This window comes from Scyliorhinus canicula, chromosome 15 (assembly GCF_902713615.1).
Source record: "Scyliorhinus canicula chromosome 15, sScyCan1.1, whole genome shotgun sequence".
Classification (NCBI taxonomy): domain Eukaryota; kingdom Metazoa; phylum Chordata; class Chondrichthyes; order Carcharhiniformes; family Scyliorhinidae; genus Scyliorhinus; species Scyliorhinus canicula.
This window is the reverse complement of record NC_052160.1, coordinates 37,136,331-37,153,140: the sequence shown is the minus strand read 5'-3', so window position 1 is coordinate 37,153,140 and position 16,810 is coordinate 37,136,331. Positions and strand designations below refer to the sequence as shown.

The 16,810-nt window shown below is 44.3% G+C and overlaps 1 protein-coding gene across 1 annotated transcript in view; it reads right to left on the bottom strand.

Moving 5' to 3' along the window:
• Positions 1-9,775: 9,775 nt before the first annotated feature.
• The window catches only part of alkbh5 (alkB homolog 5, RNA demethylase), a 33,455-nt gene continuing 26,420 nt past the window's right edge, over positions 9,776-16,810 (bottom strand). The window contains exons 2-4 of the mRNA XM_038821007.1: positions 13,772-13,852; positions 11,484-11,639; positions 9,776-10,773 (exon numbers count right to left, since the gene is read on the bottom strand). Coding sequence (XP_038676935.1) covers positions 10,578-10,773; positions 11,484-11,639; positions 13,772-13,852 — 433 coding nt within the window. The 3' untranslated portion in view covers positions 9,776-10,577. The remainder of the gene's footprint in view (positions 10,774-11,483; positions 11,640-13,771; positions 13,853-16,810) is intronic.

The following is a 16,810-nucleotide window of genomic DNA, read 5'->3' as shown; positions in this document are numbered from 1 at the left end:
CATTCCCGTTTAGTAGTTCCAGTCTCTCTGTCAGCTCCTCCAAGGCCGCTAGTCTGTCACCCGTGGAAAAATCCCTAACAGTCAATGTCTACATCTTCAGCAATTTCACTACAAATACTTTGTATCGGCGTTCTCGATAATGCATCTACTGAGAACAGATATTTGCCTGGCGTGTAGATGAGACTGAAGTCTTAGCGTTGTAATTTCATCATCAAAATGCGCGGAGACATCTGGTTGAGATTTTGTTTGATGATGTTAACAATGATCTGTCTCAACTGTGAAAGTTGGAATTTCTACTAAGCCTAAAATTAAACCTATGCATTCTTTTTTGATTTGAGTGCATCTCTGCTCTGTTGTCATCACGGATGGTGATGCATACATGACTGGCTTCCAATCGTCATGCTCGAGTTGCAGAAGAACTACAGCGCTGAGGACCCGGGTTCGATCCCAGCCCTGGGCCACTGTCCGTGTGGAGTTTGCAGTCTCCCTGTGGCTGCGTGGATTTCACCCCCAAAGATGTGCAAATTAGGTAGATTGGCCACACTAAATTGCCCCTTTATCTTTGGATGCATCTGTTGACACTTTAATCTGTTTAGATGGGTCAAAAAATGGGAGAACTGGCATGGTGGTTGGTGAAGTCTTCAGCTTCTTCCACTCTTGCTCATGTTGTGCAGTCCACGTGTAATCCGTTGCCTTGTGCAGATCACTTAGATGTGTTGTTTTTGGTGACAGGTTTGGAATGAATTTCCCTATTAAATTGATCATACCCATCACTCTTAAGGTGGCTTTCTTGTGTGGTTTTGGCATGTTGAGAATTGCTTGTAAGAGGCGGCATGGTGGTGCAGTGGTTAGCACTACTGCCTACAGCACTGAGGACCCGGGTTCGATCCCAGCCCTGGGTCACTGTCTGTGTGGAGTTTGCATGTTCTCCCTGTGTCTGCGTGGATTTCAGCCCCCCAACCCAAAGATGTGCAAGTTAGGTAGATTGGCCACACTAAATTGTCCCTTAATTGGAAAAAATAACTGGGTACTCTAAAATTTATTTAAAAAGAGAATTGCTTGGATTTTGTCCTCGTCAGGTTCAATGCCATGCGAGGGGAGCTTGTCACCTAGGACTGTGATCTTTAAACAATCATTAGAACTTTAAACAATCTCATATTGTGCTCTTCTATGGTTGAGCCCCAAATGATGATATCAACCACATACACTTTCAATTGTGTGCTCCATGACACGGTGAAAAATTTGTATCTTGGAAGTGAATGGTATTGAACCAAAACCTGTAGACACATTGCTGAATTTGCTGATAATGTTCTCAGAATCATTGGGTGTATTGATTCAATTCTTTGTGGATGCTATATACCAACTGCATTAAACCTAAATTTGCACAGGACTGATCACCTAATAATGGGATAGAATAAATGTGTTCTTCATCACCACACTCAGGTCACACGCACCATAGCACGGGAATGTGGCGACTAGGGGCTTTTCACAGTAACTTCATACTTGTGACAATAAAAGGTTATTATTATAACATTTAATGCTTGAACCATTATAATCTCTCAGATATTTTGAGATTTCTTCTAATTGGCTGAATTTTTAGATTTTTTAAAAATCAGTCACGCTGATTAAATTGGCTTTTGCACCAGTCTAACTTCAATTAGACCACTTTACTGTTCACTTCAAGTGGTAACAGCCATTTGACCTCATCAACCACATTTATTTTAAATGAAGCATCAGTTTGCACTTTGTTTTTAAAGTGCTGGAGAATTTTTTTACGTCACCAATAAATTATTCTTCTCGTTATTACTCCAATAAACAATGATGTTTCATCACTGGAGACTGTCTTCCACTGTGCTGACTGATCTGGGTTTGAGCTTAGAGTAACAATTCTGAGCAAAGTGATTTTTTCATTTGCATCTGCAACAAAACTTGGATTTAACATGATCGTCTGTGTCTGTGGCAGCTCCCCCTTCTCCGACGCCTCGCTAAACGCCCCAATAAACATGGTGCCAATTCTCCTTATAGAACTTCGCCAGGTAACCAGCCGGTCCCGAGGCCTTCCCCGACCTCACCCGTTTATGCTGTCCATTGCCTCGCTCAACCCCAATGGCTCCTATAGCACCTACCTATTTTCCTCATCCAGCAGTGGGAATTCCAGACAGTCCAGAAACCACCCCATGTCCCCCTTCTTAACCTCCGGATCAGCCCTATATAATCTCGAATACTTCCTGAACACCTCATTTTTCTTCCCCGGCTCAGACACTTATCTCCCCCTTCCCCATCAGCACTCAGGATTTCTCTGGACTCGGCTGCCCTCCGTCGCCGATGGGCTATGCGGCACACCTTCCCTTCATACTCATATTGCCCCTCCCCCACTCTCCATAGCTGCCCAACAGCCTTTCCCTTCGTCAACCTGTCAAATTGCCCCTGTAACTTCTCTCTTTATGATGGGGTCCCTCAAATATTCCCCGTCGACCTCGACTATCTCAACCAATAATCGTCCATATTCCTCTCTCCTTCTCCTATCCCCGTGCACCTTTGGTGAGATAATCTCCTTCCAAACGACCACCTTCAATACCTCCCCATTTTGGGTCAGCTCCACGTAATTCTTAATCACTGACCGCATCATATCGCAGAACAGCCCAGAGTCTAGCCTCCAACACGTCTCGGCTCACCACAAAAAAAAGAGAGTTCTGGAATATATCTTATACACGTGCTAGGAGTAGTCCCTCTCCCATGGTTCTTAAACCTCCACAGGTCCACCATGCCCATCCTTTCCATAAACCTTCGCAGCTCCTTCGCCATCCTCAACCTTCACATTGATTTGGGTATCACCCTGTCCACCCTCGGGTCCAGCACGCAATTAAAGCCCCTTTCCCTAATCCACTGATGTGTCCAGGCCTGGATTCACTCCCAGCAGCCCCCTCACAAATCCCACTTAGTCCCATTTTAGTGCATATACATTCACTAGTACCACCGGCATCCGCTCCAGCACCCCACTCACCATCTCCCCGCTGGATCCCACTCTTACGCAACAGGATGGGCATCTCGACTTTGAATCAAACCCCGAGGAAAATATCTGACCCAGCCATCCCTTTCTTAACCTAACCTAGTCCTTCACCTGAAGGTGCATGTCCGCACGAAGACCACCCCACCTTCAAGCTCCTCGGGTGCGCAAAAGACCAAAGACCTCTTCAGTGGCCCGTTCAGCCCCCACACGTTGCATGTTCCAAACCTTACCAGAGGCTTACACCTCCACCCCCCTCTACTGTCTGCCATCCTCCCCAAACGACCCTGTCCCTTTTAATTGCACCCTGAATGGTTCCCTTTTTCATACATGACCATGTTACGCCTCCAACACTGCCACATCGCATAACCCCCTCCTTGGACAACTCCTGCAGCTATCACCCCCACATCACGTCCGTTCACTGGAGTGCTCCTACCCGAAGGTTCCTCCTATCTACCCCTCCCCTTTTCTCCTTGGTCTGTGCAAACTGCTCCCTGTGGACCTCCCCCTCCTTAACAAAGACACATCCAAAGCCACAGGTCAACTCCTCCAAACAAAAAAGTAAACTCCACCACAGGCGATTGGGTGTTGGGGGGGGGGGGGGGGGGGGCAGTTGCCCCCTTACAAATTTGTTGTCCCTTTACAAGTAAACGCAACAATAAAATCCCCACTCCCCACCTCTTCCGAACTCAGTTGTTCGAACTCCTCCATCAATGTTCAGTTCTCCACCAGTTTATGGTCTCTAATAAACCACTCTGGGGTTTTGAAAAAAGCACACCCAGCCTTCAAAAATCATCCAGTTTTACTGGTTACAGCACCCTAAACTTGATCTGCCTTCGATAGAAAGCCGCCTTTGCCCTGTTGAACCATGCACGCCTCTTCGCCAGCCCCGCTCTAATGTCCTGATAAACTCGGGCCTTGTTCCTCTCCCATTCCTAGTTCCACTTCTCCCTGGCCCACTGCAGGATCTTCTCCTTCTCCACAAACTTTAAAAAAAAATAAATTTAGAGTACCCAATTATTTTTTTCCAATTAAGGGGCAATTTAGTGTGGCCAATCCACCTAGTTTGCACATTTTTGGGTTGTGGGAGCGAAACCCACGCAAACACAGGGAGAACGTGCAAATTCCACACGGACAGTGACCCAGAGCCGGGACTGAACCTGGGACCTCGGTGCCATGGGGCCACAGTGCTAACCCACTGCTCCACCGCGCTGCCCTTTCGCCACAAACTGAAATGTCTCACAATCACCGCCCGCTGCAAGGCCCCTGTTTTTGGCTTCTGGCAGCACGGTGGCACAGTGGTTAACACCACTGCCTCACGGTGCCAAGGTCCCAGATTCGATCCTGGCCCTGGTGGTGTTTGCACATTCTCCCCATGTTTGCATGGGTTTTGCCCCCACAGCCCAAAGGTGTGCAGGGTAGGTGAATTGGCCACACTAAATTTATATATTAAAAAGAGACCTGCTCTATTCACCTTTGAGACTTTGTGTCCCCCCCCCCCCCCCCCCCCCCCATCACCTTGGGACGCATCTCATATCTCGTAGCACTTGTGCCTTCCAAACCTTCCTCCGGCAATACGTAGGCTCTGCCTTCTAGATCTAGTTTTCTGCTCCTCTACCTTTGCCCTTAGCGACTTGCAAATGTCCCCCAGGAGCCCCACCTCCAATGCCACCATCTAATTACTGTGTGGTCAGATATCACCCTCTCTATCTCCTGGATCTGCAACTCCTGTGCCTCCAAGCACTTTGAGACTCTCAAGGGTGCTACCACCCCTTTGATCTATTATCTTGAATCTCCTTTTGTTCCTGACGGAAATACTCTCTGATATACATAATTAATCCTTCAGCCAACACAATTCACTCACGTGAAATCAAGCGGCGCTGGAGGCACTGGATATAGCAAAGTCTATGGGCCCCCAATAATGTTCTGGCAACAGTACTGAAGGGATGTGCTCCAAAAACAAGTCAAGCTCTTCCCCTATAGTTACATCACTGGCATTTGTCTAGCATTGTGGAAAATTGGTCAGGTATGTCCTGCCTACAAAGTACGGAACAAATACAACCTGGCCAATTACTGCCCAGTCTACTCTTGATCAAAGTGATCGAAAAGGCCACCAACAGTGCTATCAGCAATAATCTGCTCACTGATATTCAGTTTAGTTTGGGTTCCACCAGGGGCCACCCAGCTCCTTACCTCATTATAATTGTGGTTCAAACATGGACAAAACAGCTAAGTTCCAGAAATGAGGCGAGAATGACTGCCCTTGATATCAAGGAGCCCTATCAAAATTGGAATCAATGAGAATTAGGGGGCGGGGTGGGGGGAAACTGTCTACTGCTTGGAATCATCTAGCACAAAGGAAAATCATTCCGGCCATTAAAGATTAATCATTTTGGGTGGCACGTGGCAGAGTGGTTAGCACTGGGACTATGGTGCTGAGGACCCGGGTTAGAATCAAATTGACCCTTAATTGGAAAAAATAATAAGGTACTCTAAATTTATATTTTTAAAAAGTGGTTAATCATTTCAACCCTGATATCACCACCCGAATTCTCTAGGGTAGTGTCCCAGAGACAACTACCCTCAGCTATTTCATCCATGACCTTCCCTCCATTATAAGGTCAGACGTGAGCATGTGATTCACTGATGCGTGAAGTTCAGCACCATTTATGGCTCCTCAAGATACTCAAGCAGTTATGAGTGTCCATTTGCAGAAAGACCTGAAACTTCAGGCTTGGGCTGGTAAGTGGTAAGTAACACACCACAATAGTGCAAGGCAGTGACCATTTCCAACAGGAGAGAATCCAATCATCTACCCTTGACATTACCATTGCTGAATCCATCACGATCAACAACCTGGGGATTACCATTGACTAGAACTGAATTGGGCCAGCTATATAAATACTGTGGCTACAAGAGCAAGTCGGAGGCTGAGAATTCTGTGGAGAATTAATGCAACTCACCTCCTTACTCCCCAAAGCCTGTCCATCATCTACAAGTAGGCTTACATTAGCAATGCAATGAAGTTACTGTGAAAATCCGCTAGTCGCCACACACTGGCGTCAGTTCGGGTACACTGGGGGATAATTCTGGATGTCCAATTCACCTAACAAAACGTCTTTCATTTCAGGACGAGGGGGGAAATCGGAGCACCTGGAGGAAACCCAAACACGGGGAGAACGTGCAGATTTCGCTCAGACAGTGACCCAAATCGAGACTCGAACCTGGGTCCCTGGCGCTGGGAAGCAACAATGCTAACCACTGTGCTACTATGGCACCTGATAATACAACTGATGATAAAAGCCCTATGGTGGTCAGGTGTTTGCAACTTAAATATGGACACTGTCTGTGAGGGACTGAGGTTCTGTTCAAGATTCCTTGAAGACGAACCTCAAAAATGTGGCATATCCACTACAGATTGGGAGAAAAATGCACGAGAACAAACTACCTGGGGAGAATTCACAAGTTCTGACATTGCTTCTTTCAAGCAGCAAAGAATACAGGTAGCTCAGGACACAAAGATAAGCCAGACAGACCAGGTAATCAAAAATCAGAAAATTTATCTTTGCCCACGTGGTGGAAAGCAATGTCGGTTTGTAATCAGATTCCACAGCCATGGAAATATGCACAACAGCTGATTCTACGCATGCAATAAATGGCTATCTTCAATAATAAAGCAATATTGACAATGTGACAAGTTTATAGAAGCAGTTCTTCAGGCAAGATTCCAATTGCTTATGGCAGCAAACATGGAAAATTGGAGAACAATGGCCCCTTACCTGACACTATCTTCAGCTGGCCGCGTCCATTTTTCCTTAGGTTGTCTTTCTCTCCTGCTTCTTCAGATTTGCTTTAGCTGGTTAGTAGTATAGAATGGTGTAGCAGGGAAAATGAGCCTCCAATAGATACAGGCTGCATTTAGGATGGGGGTTGAGGGGCAAAGTGCTCTCAGCAACCTCATTCGGATCTTTCTGTCCCTTCCATCCATCATATGCCCCCACATTTGTCTTCATACAATCCATTCACTTTCCTCACTATCAACTGGTTGAGGCTGAAACAATATTTCTTAAGAACATAGAACATTACAGCGCAGTACAGGCCCTTCGGCCCTCGGTGTTGTGCCAACCTGTGAAACCACTCTAAAGCCCATCTACACTATTATAGAACATTAATAAGTAGACCTGTGCATCCTGGAAGATCAGGTACTTTAAAAAAAAACAATTTGTTTCCTTACCCAAAGAAAGATATGCTTACCTTTGAGTCAAGATCTGCTGGATTGAATCGTGGCGCGAGGTGACTGACCTTTGAGGAGGTAGACTAGACTAGATCTTTATTCCATGGAGTTTGGAAGAAATAGAGGTAATCTAATTGAAACACTTGTAATTTCTTCAAAGGATTGTGAATCTTTGGCATTCCTCTTTCCCAGAAGACCATGGATGCAATTGAGTATATTAAAGGCAGATTAATATATTTTGTAAAAGAACTTGGATTTATACAATGCCTCTAATGTAACAAAATATTCCAAGTTGCTTTGCAGGGCGTTATAAAACAAAATATGGCACTAAGGAGATGGTAGGGCAGCACGGTAGCATAGTGGTTAGTAGCATTGCTTCACGGCTCCAGGGTTTCCTGGTTCGATTCCCGGCCGGGTCACTGTCTGTGCGGAGTCTGCAAGTTCTCCCCGTGTCTGCGTGGGTTTCCTCCAGCTGCTCCGGTTTCCTCCCACAGTCCAAAGATGGGGTGAGTTAGGTGGATTGGCCATGCTAAATTGCCCAGTGTCCAAAAAAGTTAAATGGGGGTTTCTGGGATAGGGTAGATACGTGGGCTTGAGTAGGGTACTCTTTGTAAGGGCCGGTGCAGACTCGATGGGCCGAATAGCCTACTACTGCACTGTAGATTCTATGATCTATGATTTAGGATTATTATACATGCCAAAAGCCAAGTCAAAAAAAGATAGATTTAAAGGCGTGTCTTACAAGGGCAAACGGAAGGTAGAGCCGAAATTCTAGAGATTAGGATTCATATCGCTGAAGGCTCCAAAAGTTAACGGATTTAAAATAGGGGATGTGCAAGATGCCAGAATTTGAAGAAATGGGGTTAGTGCAGAGGTAGAAAGTCTGTCATGATCATATTGAATGGCAGAGAAGGCTTGAAGGATCAAATAGCCTATCCCTATTTTTAGGAACGTATTCAAAAGTATTAAACAGAAAATAAATTAAATGGATAAATTTAACATGCTCTTGCAAAAAAATAAAGCAATTTTGCTTTGGTTAGACTTTTTTTTGGGACATTAGAAATTTCAATTACTGAGCAAACGAGAGACAGGACGAAGGCTTTCTGAAAAAAAAAGTGGGAATTCAATGGCCAGATTGTGCAATAAGATTGATGACCTCAAATAGTTTCCATTGTAAATCTGGCATTGTAACGAGAAAAGCTGACCACAAAATGTACAGCAGAAACAACAGGAAGTAATCCAGACGGGAACGCAGGCAGACAGAAGGTTTTTGTTACACAGCGATCCTTGCATTTGCAAGATCTGGATTATGATTCAGATGTTTAGACACCAATTTCCTTAAGGGTTAGCTGTGGTTCAGATGGTAGCAGTTGCGAGAGAGCCACAGATTCCAGGTTAATGTGCCACTCCAGCATTAGAGCTCAAAAATCAAGGCTGAGATTCCACTGCAGTGCTGAGGTTGTGTTGCACTGTTGAAGGTGGTGTCTTTTGGATAAGATGTTAAACGGATGTCCTGTCTGCCCTCTCTGGTGGTAAAAGATCACACGCACCGCTATTTGAAGAGCAGAGGAGTTCTTCCAGTGTCCTGGTCAATGTCTAACCCTCGATCAATATCACAACACATTATCGCACTGATGTTTGTATGATCTGCAATATTAGTTGCAGTGTTCCTTACATTACAACAGTAACTGCACTTCAAAAGTAATAAACTGGTTGTAAAGCGCCGAGGTGTCCGTTGTTAATGAAAAGCATTATTTCAAGTCACTAGGCAAGTGGCTCCTTATAAACTGTGAAGTTAGACATTAGAATTTTGTAAAGTTCAGATTTCAGGTGAATAACTGGCTTTCAAAAACAAATATTGTTTACATCTGCAACCGTGAGAGATGCATAGTGTGCAACTAATGCACAGTAGCTGCGCGCACATACACATTACTGCTGTAGGCCACTGGCTTAATCTATGCAATAAAAAACATACTAAGCGAAGTATACAAACAGAAGTATTTGGAATATATTAATGAATCAATGCAACTATACTCCCAGAAAGCAGCTAACAGAGAAAATATTTACAGTGAAGTTAAAAAGTTGCCACCTCAATTCTTCCCTCTCTTCAAGGTGTTACGGTACACTCAGCTGGCCAACGCACAAGTTTGTCAAGCTGACTTAAACCCATCTTAAACTAATGATCATCAGTCGACTATTTGGGGAGGGAGACATTATAGATGATCCCCATCCTGTCCTCAAAAAGTTGCACAAATTTATTTCAACAGAAGCCAATAAATAGTATCAAACAGGAGCAAAATAATCCTCTACCTAAATTATTTCCCCAAGCAAGGGTGAGGACTGTAACAGTTAGGAGGGGAAATGAACTTTTATCTTTCTGAACTGCAAGTCCCAGTTCCATAATCAGAAGTTCTCTTAGTGGGTGAGCCACAATGTCAGTTTTAAAATAGTTTTCACACTGATCATTTTACACTGTTAATAAAACAAAAATATTCCAGAATTCAAAATATAGTTAGACAAAAACTCAACACAGGTTAAAGTGATGCTCTTTGCATTTAATCAAATTCAGCTTTTGTACAAGAAATAAAGTAAGCATCCAGGTCAAAGGCCCCGCTGACAGTCAAACTCTCCTTTTGACAGTTGCCCAAATTAAAAGATTTTTTTTTATTTTGTTTTTTACATAAAATACCTATTTTCATTTACATAACTTTTTAATCATTTGCGTACATTTTAAACTGCCTTTGTCAGAACTGTACAACTTTGTTACAAGCCAACATGTGAGTGTTTTTCCTTACCCTACATGGAAAAAAAATTCCTCAGTAAGAGTTCCTCGGCAACAATATATCTAATGTAATTTTAGGAACTTTGCAACCCTAACAATGGAAGCGCTGAAGTTTGAAGAAGCATGCGATACCATGATACAGTGGCTGCTTCTCATTTCAACAAAAAAAAAGTAGCTTCTCATTTAAAAATTTTTTTTAATTAATATATTTTTTAAACACTTTGCTTTCACACGCACACAGCAGTGCGAGTTATTTTTGGGTTTTAAATACATAAAACAAAGAGGGGAAAATAGGCTATACAACATTACCCAGTAACAAAGGTAGAATGAAACACGGAGGCCACCTGCCTGCAACATAACGGCAATCTCCTGCCGTTTTTTTTTTTACCCTCAAGAGTTCAATAAAATCCTTTTTTGTTTTAAAGAGTGTTTTTTAAAAAACGTTTTCCTCTTTGAATTTGAAAGTTACTGTTGAGCTGTCCCATTCAGAACTGAGTAGTGCACTTTTGTCCATCAGCCTTCAAGTTAAAGTTCTGTTTCTCTCCCCTTCCTAATCAGTGTCGTCGCATTTTAACTTTTCGGACTGGACTATCTACCCCTCCACCTTCATCAACCTCGTCATCTTCATCATCTACACATTCGTGCGTCTTTCGCCAGTAATTTTCTGCAGCACAGTCACTCCTCCTGCGGTGTTTTGGTAAAATCACAGATCGCCGGTTCTCCTCTTTGTCCATTTCTAAAATTCTTGGCCTTTGAAAGAAATCAAAGCTCAAGTCAACTTCTGTCATGCCACACCCCAATAACAAGTGTGTTCAAATATTTAAGACATATTTAACTGTGTTACTAGTTACATCACAGATTGTTGACATGCTGGTATCCTAGTCACCCATATGAATCTTGCCCACTTGGAAATACTTCATGCATGCTAAGTGGCAACAGGTTTGTTATATTGTAGGGGTCTTGTATTCAAGACTGATCCTCAACTCGGCCAGCATTCTTACTCAGCCGTCAGCAATCTTTGCAGGAAAGTACATCAGCAAATGCAGCCGGCCAAACACCCCCCCATTCTAACTCAGCTGAGACTGGCTATCTTCACAGTGGGACTCGAGTGCACAAACTCGGCTGACACTTCATTGAGATAGTCAGGAAGCATTCTGCTTCAGAGATGCCACCTGTAAACTGCGTCCCCACTTCCTATTATGCCTTAAACTGGGGAGCATAAAAGATGGCAAAGCATTTTTCCAAAAGGGAGCAAGATGTTTTCCAAATCTTGACCAAAATGTATTCTTCAACCCATTTCAACAAAACAGATTAAATGACCTTCTGTTTGTGGAAATCTGCTATGCTCAACATATCACACAATGCCTTCACACATCAACACATCTGCTGTGCAGTGATGTGGAGGGGGCTTCCAAGTATAAGACTCCCAAATAATTCCCAGCATGTCACTTGTTTCCTACCTGTGTGCAGCATCTGGATCCGCCTTCCGGTGAGACCGTTTCTGTTTTAGTACTACTTGGTATCGGTCACTATTGGACTGTCTGTTGGACATGTGAACTGGTAACACTGAGCTGGTTAATGATTTTGACTCTAAACGTGGTGCATCTGTCCTTGTTCTGTAGGAGAAAAATACAGAAACAACAGGACAAAAATTTACAAAACTGAGCAAACCTTAACATTGAACAACTAGTGTAGAACTTTGCACATTAAAACTACTGATAATTGTTGTATTTTTTTTAACCAAACAATTTTATTGAGGTATTTTTCGGCATTGTAAACGGTTACAGATAACAAAAAAAAAAGCAAAAATGTGCCAACATCAAAGTAAAATCAATACTTCAGTCAAACCATACTGCACAAGACCGCTCCTCTCCCATCGACACTACCCCGACGTTCACTCTCCCGCGAAGAAGCCGATGAATGGTTGCCACCTTCGGGCGAACCCCAGTACAGATCCCCTCAAGGCGAACTTAATTTTTTCCGTACCCAGAAAACTTGACATGTCCGAAGTCCTTCCATGCCAGCAGTATTCGTTGCCGGGCTATCAGGGAAGCAAAGGCCAGAACATCGGCTTCTTTCTCACCCTGGACTCATGGGTCTTCCGAAACACCAAAAATTGCCACCCCTGGACCCATCACCACCCTTGTTTTTTAGCACCCGGGACATGATCCCCACAAATCCCTCCCAGTACCCCCTAAGCTTAGGACATGCCCAAAACATGTGAACATGGTTTGCTGGTCCTCCCCCGCATCTAGCGCACTTATCCTCTACCCCAAAGAATTTGCTCATCCGAGCTACCGTCATGTGGGCCCGGTGAACGACCTTAAATTGAATCAGGCCAAGCCTGGCACATGTTGCGGTTGAGTTTACCCTACTCAGGGCTTCTGCCCACAGCCCGTCCTCCATCTCCCATTTGAGTTTCAGTTCCTCCGTCTGGGACTCTTCCCCCTTCATGAGCACCGTATAAATATCTGAGACTCTACCCTCTCCTCTAGAGACTATTCTGCCTTGGATCCCTATTGGCGGGAGGCTAGGGAAGGATGGGATGTCTGCGGACAAAGTCCCACATCTGTAAGTACCTGAAATCATTTCCCCATACCAGGCCAAATTTCTCCTCCAAGCCCCTCAAACTCGCAAAGCTCCCCTCCAGGAACATATCGCCCACCCTCCTCACCCCTGCCCGCTGCCATGTTCGAAACCCCCATCCATGCTCCCGGGGGCAAATCGATGGTTATCACATATTGGAGCCCAGACAGACGCACCCACCTCCCCTACATGCCTCCTCCACTGGCCCCATATCCGCCGGGCCACCCCCACTACCGGGCTGGTGGAGTGCCTGGCCAGTGACAGCGGTAAGGGAGCAGTGACCAGGGTTGCCAAACTGGTGCCCCTGCACGAAGCTGCCTCCACCCGCTCCCAGATAGACCCCGTACCCACCATCCACTTCCTTATCATGGCTATGTTAGCCGCCCAGTAGTATTGGGATAATTGTTGTATTTATATATAGCTCTCATCCTACAGAAGCTTTGCAAATGGACGGATTGGGAATAGCGGAAACAAAAGGAAAATGACAAACAAAATATAAAATAATTGCAGAAAATTTTCAAAGAGGAAGTTATTTTAGGTGTAGTGCTTTAAGCATCCCTTACTGTTACAACACTAGGGACCAGCCACTCAAGACTAGTGTCAAATCACAGGCAATTAACCCAAGGGTAGTGAGCAGAAACATAGGGACAGCATGCTCATGCGAGAGAGGACACTAACACAGAAACGTGCGTAAAGAACATCACTGATGCACAAATAGGGAATGGGTAACAGGCCCGATAAGAGTTAGAGAATGTTGACAGCTAGGAGTCTTTGATGAGATTTGTAGCTACAGGGAGAGCACATTTGATGACCTGCTGTTCTCTCTTCATACCAAGATCCATTGGACTAGTTTTATCTCTACTCAGGAGTGAAAAACTGAGTAAACAGTTCAGGGATTTGAAACGGTAATCATAACTTCCGGTCAAATACTAAAAACGTATTGACAGAAAACCTTCACTATTTGCTCGCCCATTAGTGAAAAAGATCAACTTATTCAGCCTTCTAAGCTCATTCTTTTAGTTATGCAGTTATATTTCTTTCTCTTTTCCATAACTGGAAAAGAATGAGATAGAATAGAACAGATACCACCACAGGCAGCAAACGGAAGAGTACAATGGTGTGTTGAAACTGCTGCATCACAAAGAAAGTGAGAAACTCTTACTTGCGTAGTATGATAACAGCCCGTCGCTCCCTGATATCTTGCGGTCGGATGCAGTGAGTGATTTCGTCTGCTGCATAATCACTGTAAGGAAAGAACAGATCACGAGTCATTTGGAAAAATGCCGAACATCCATGTGTCATTGTTTCTGGTCACTAGATTGCTTCTATAATCCCTCTCCCTCCATCTCATTCTGAATTTACATTGTGTATTTATCGTATGTCCTCTGTTTTTCATGTACGGACCGATCTAACTGAACGCAGAATACTTTTCACTGTACCTCAGTACACGTGACAATAAATCTGAATCTGGTCACCAACGGTGGCACATGTGTAACAGTGTGGATGAGGGGGAGGGACTTCCAGTGACGGATGGGCAGAAGGCAGCCACACGTTGGAGGGTTCCCGTTCGGGAATAGCATTTTCGGGGTTTAACGCCCGGTCCCAGGGGCAGCGAAGGCGGCAAAAGCAGGGAGAAAACACAGGCACCGGGCAAGGGGTAAAAGAGACCCGGGCGGGGGTCTCCACGCTAGCTGATTTAAGCCGGCCAGTGAACGGGAGTGGGGGAGGAGTTTTGTAAGAGGAAATGGAGGGGAGGGGTCGAGGAGGGGGGGGGGTTTACAATTCATGGGCGTCATTTACAGTACTCATTGGATGGCATTCAATGTTTTTTTCCCTTTGCTTTTCCCACCGTGGGAGGGTTTGTTTTATTTGATGCTTATATTGTCAGGTGGGCCGTTGTTTGGGGTGGTGGGAGGATGGGATCGTTGTTGTTGATAAGGGGATTGACTTTGTATTTGTTACCGTTTACTGCTTGTTGGTGGGGTGTAAATTCTGAAGAAAATGTAAAAATGGAGAATAAAAATATTTTACACAAAACAAAAGTGTGGGTGAGGGTAACATATCTAAATAATCATCGAGCTAATACCATGAGCATCAGCAAAGGTATTCCTCAAGGGGATATATCACAGCTGGATATGATTTTGTCCATTCCCCTTGTCCACACATATATGGGTTACTGAAATACGAGGTGCATGAACTCTAAAAACCAGCTGGAAATTTAATAAAAACGAATAGAATAAAAATTAATTAAATAAAATAGAGATAGGCAGCACGGTGGCGCAGTGGTTAGCAGGGCAGCCTCACAGCACCAAGGATCTAGGTCTGATCCTGGACTCTGGTCACTGGCTGTGTGGCATTTCACATTCTCCCCATGTCTGCGTGGGTCTCACCCCCACAGCCCAAAGATGTGCAGGGTAGGTGGACTGGCCACACTAAATTTCCCCTTAATTGGAAAAGAATTGGGCACTTTAAATTAAATAAATAAAATAGAGATGCAGGGCCAGGTGATGTGTTGTTTGGGAAGATGTGGGAGCTGGTGGACCCCATTGCGGTTCCTCATGAAAATATCCGTAGCAAGTGTTTGCTGCTTGAGGAACTCAGATTTGATGAGCCAGAGGAGTCTGTGCTTTGGGTACTGGGACACATCAAGGAGGGAGAAGAGTTACTTGAATGCTGTGTTTCAAGAGACAGTCACACCCCTCAAGATTAACAGCCTTGGATTAAGCCTATGGTCAGGAACAGGAGGGTGTGACTATGAGCGAGGTAGGTAGAGGGATCCAGGAAGTAGGGCTGCAGGAGCCTCAGTCCTTGCCCAACAGATTTGGATATGTGGCTCAAAGGTTGGTGTGGGAGAAATGGGATTGAATTCCTGAGACCAGTATTGGGGAAGGAGGGAGCTGTTCTGATGGGACGGTCTTCATCTGAATCATGCTGGGATCAGAGTCCAGGTGAATCGCATAACTAAGGTTGTTGTATGGAAAATTAGAAAATCAAAGTTAAAGGAGAAGGAAGGAGTGCAGGTTAATGAGGAGGTGGATTGTTACCAGAAAATAAAAGGAAGGGACAGAACACAGCAAGGAGGGCAGCACGGTGACACACTGGATAGCACTGAGACTATGGCGCCGAGGACCTGGGTTCGAATCCCGGCCTTGGGTCACTGTCCGTTAGGAGTTTGCACATTCTCCCAGTGTCTGCGTGGGTTTCACGCCCACAACCCGAAAGATGTGCAGGTTAGGTGGATTGGCCCTTAATTGGGTACTCTAAATATATTAAAAAAAAACACAGCATGGAATCAGACAAAAGTACGGAAATTTGATAACTGAAGAAACTTAAATGCCTTATGCCTGAATGCACAAAGCATTCAAAACAAAATTAATGAGTTAACAGAATAGAAAGAAGTGGGCAGAATTTGGTGGGCATTACTGAGACATGGTTACAAGGAGACCAAGTCTGGGAATTGAATATCCAATGGTACTCAGCATTTTGGATTGATAGACAGAAAGATAAAGGAGGCAGTGTAGCTTTGATGGTAAAGGAAGTGATCAGTGCCGGAGTGAGAAATGATATAGGCACTGGAGATCAAGATGTGAAGTCAGTCTGTGTAGAAATAAGAAATAACAAAAGAAAGAAGTCCCTGGTGGGAATAATCCATAGACCCCCAAACAGTAATTATTGGAAATAGAGGAGGCCGGAAAGAAAGATATGACAATAATCATCAGTGATATTAATATGCATATAGACTAGATTAATCAAACTGGCAAGGATAGCCTTGAGGGAGAGTTCATCGAATGTGTTAGATTGTTTTTTGGAGCAATATATTGTGGAACTATTGAGGGAGCAGGCTATTTTGGATTTGACATTATGCAATGAGGGGGGGGATTAATTAATGACCTCATAGTTAAGGATCTTCGTAACAGGGTAGAATTTCAACTTAGGTTTGAAGGCGAAATTAGGTTTGAGTCCTACACTACGTTCTGGAGTTAAACAAAGGTAATTACGCTGGCATGAGGACAGATTTGACCCTAGTGAATTGGGCAAGGAGACGAAAAGGCTGGACAGTTGATGAGCAATGGCAGTTGTTTAAGGAGATTTAAATTTCTTTCAACTAAAATATATTCCAGACAAGAAGATTGTAAGGGTGGGGAAGAGAGGAGAGAGGAGGAGGAAAGAGAACATCCATGGCTGAGCAAGGAAGTTAAAG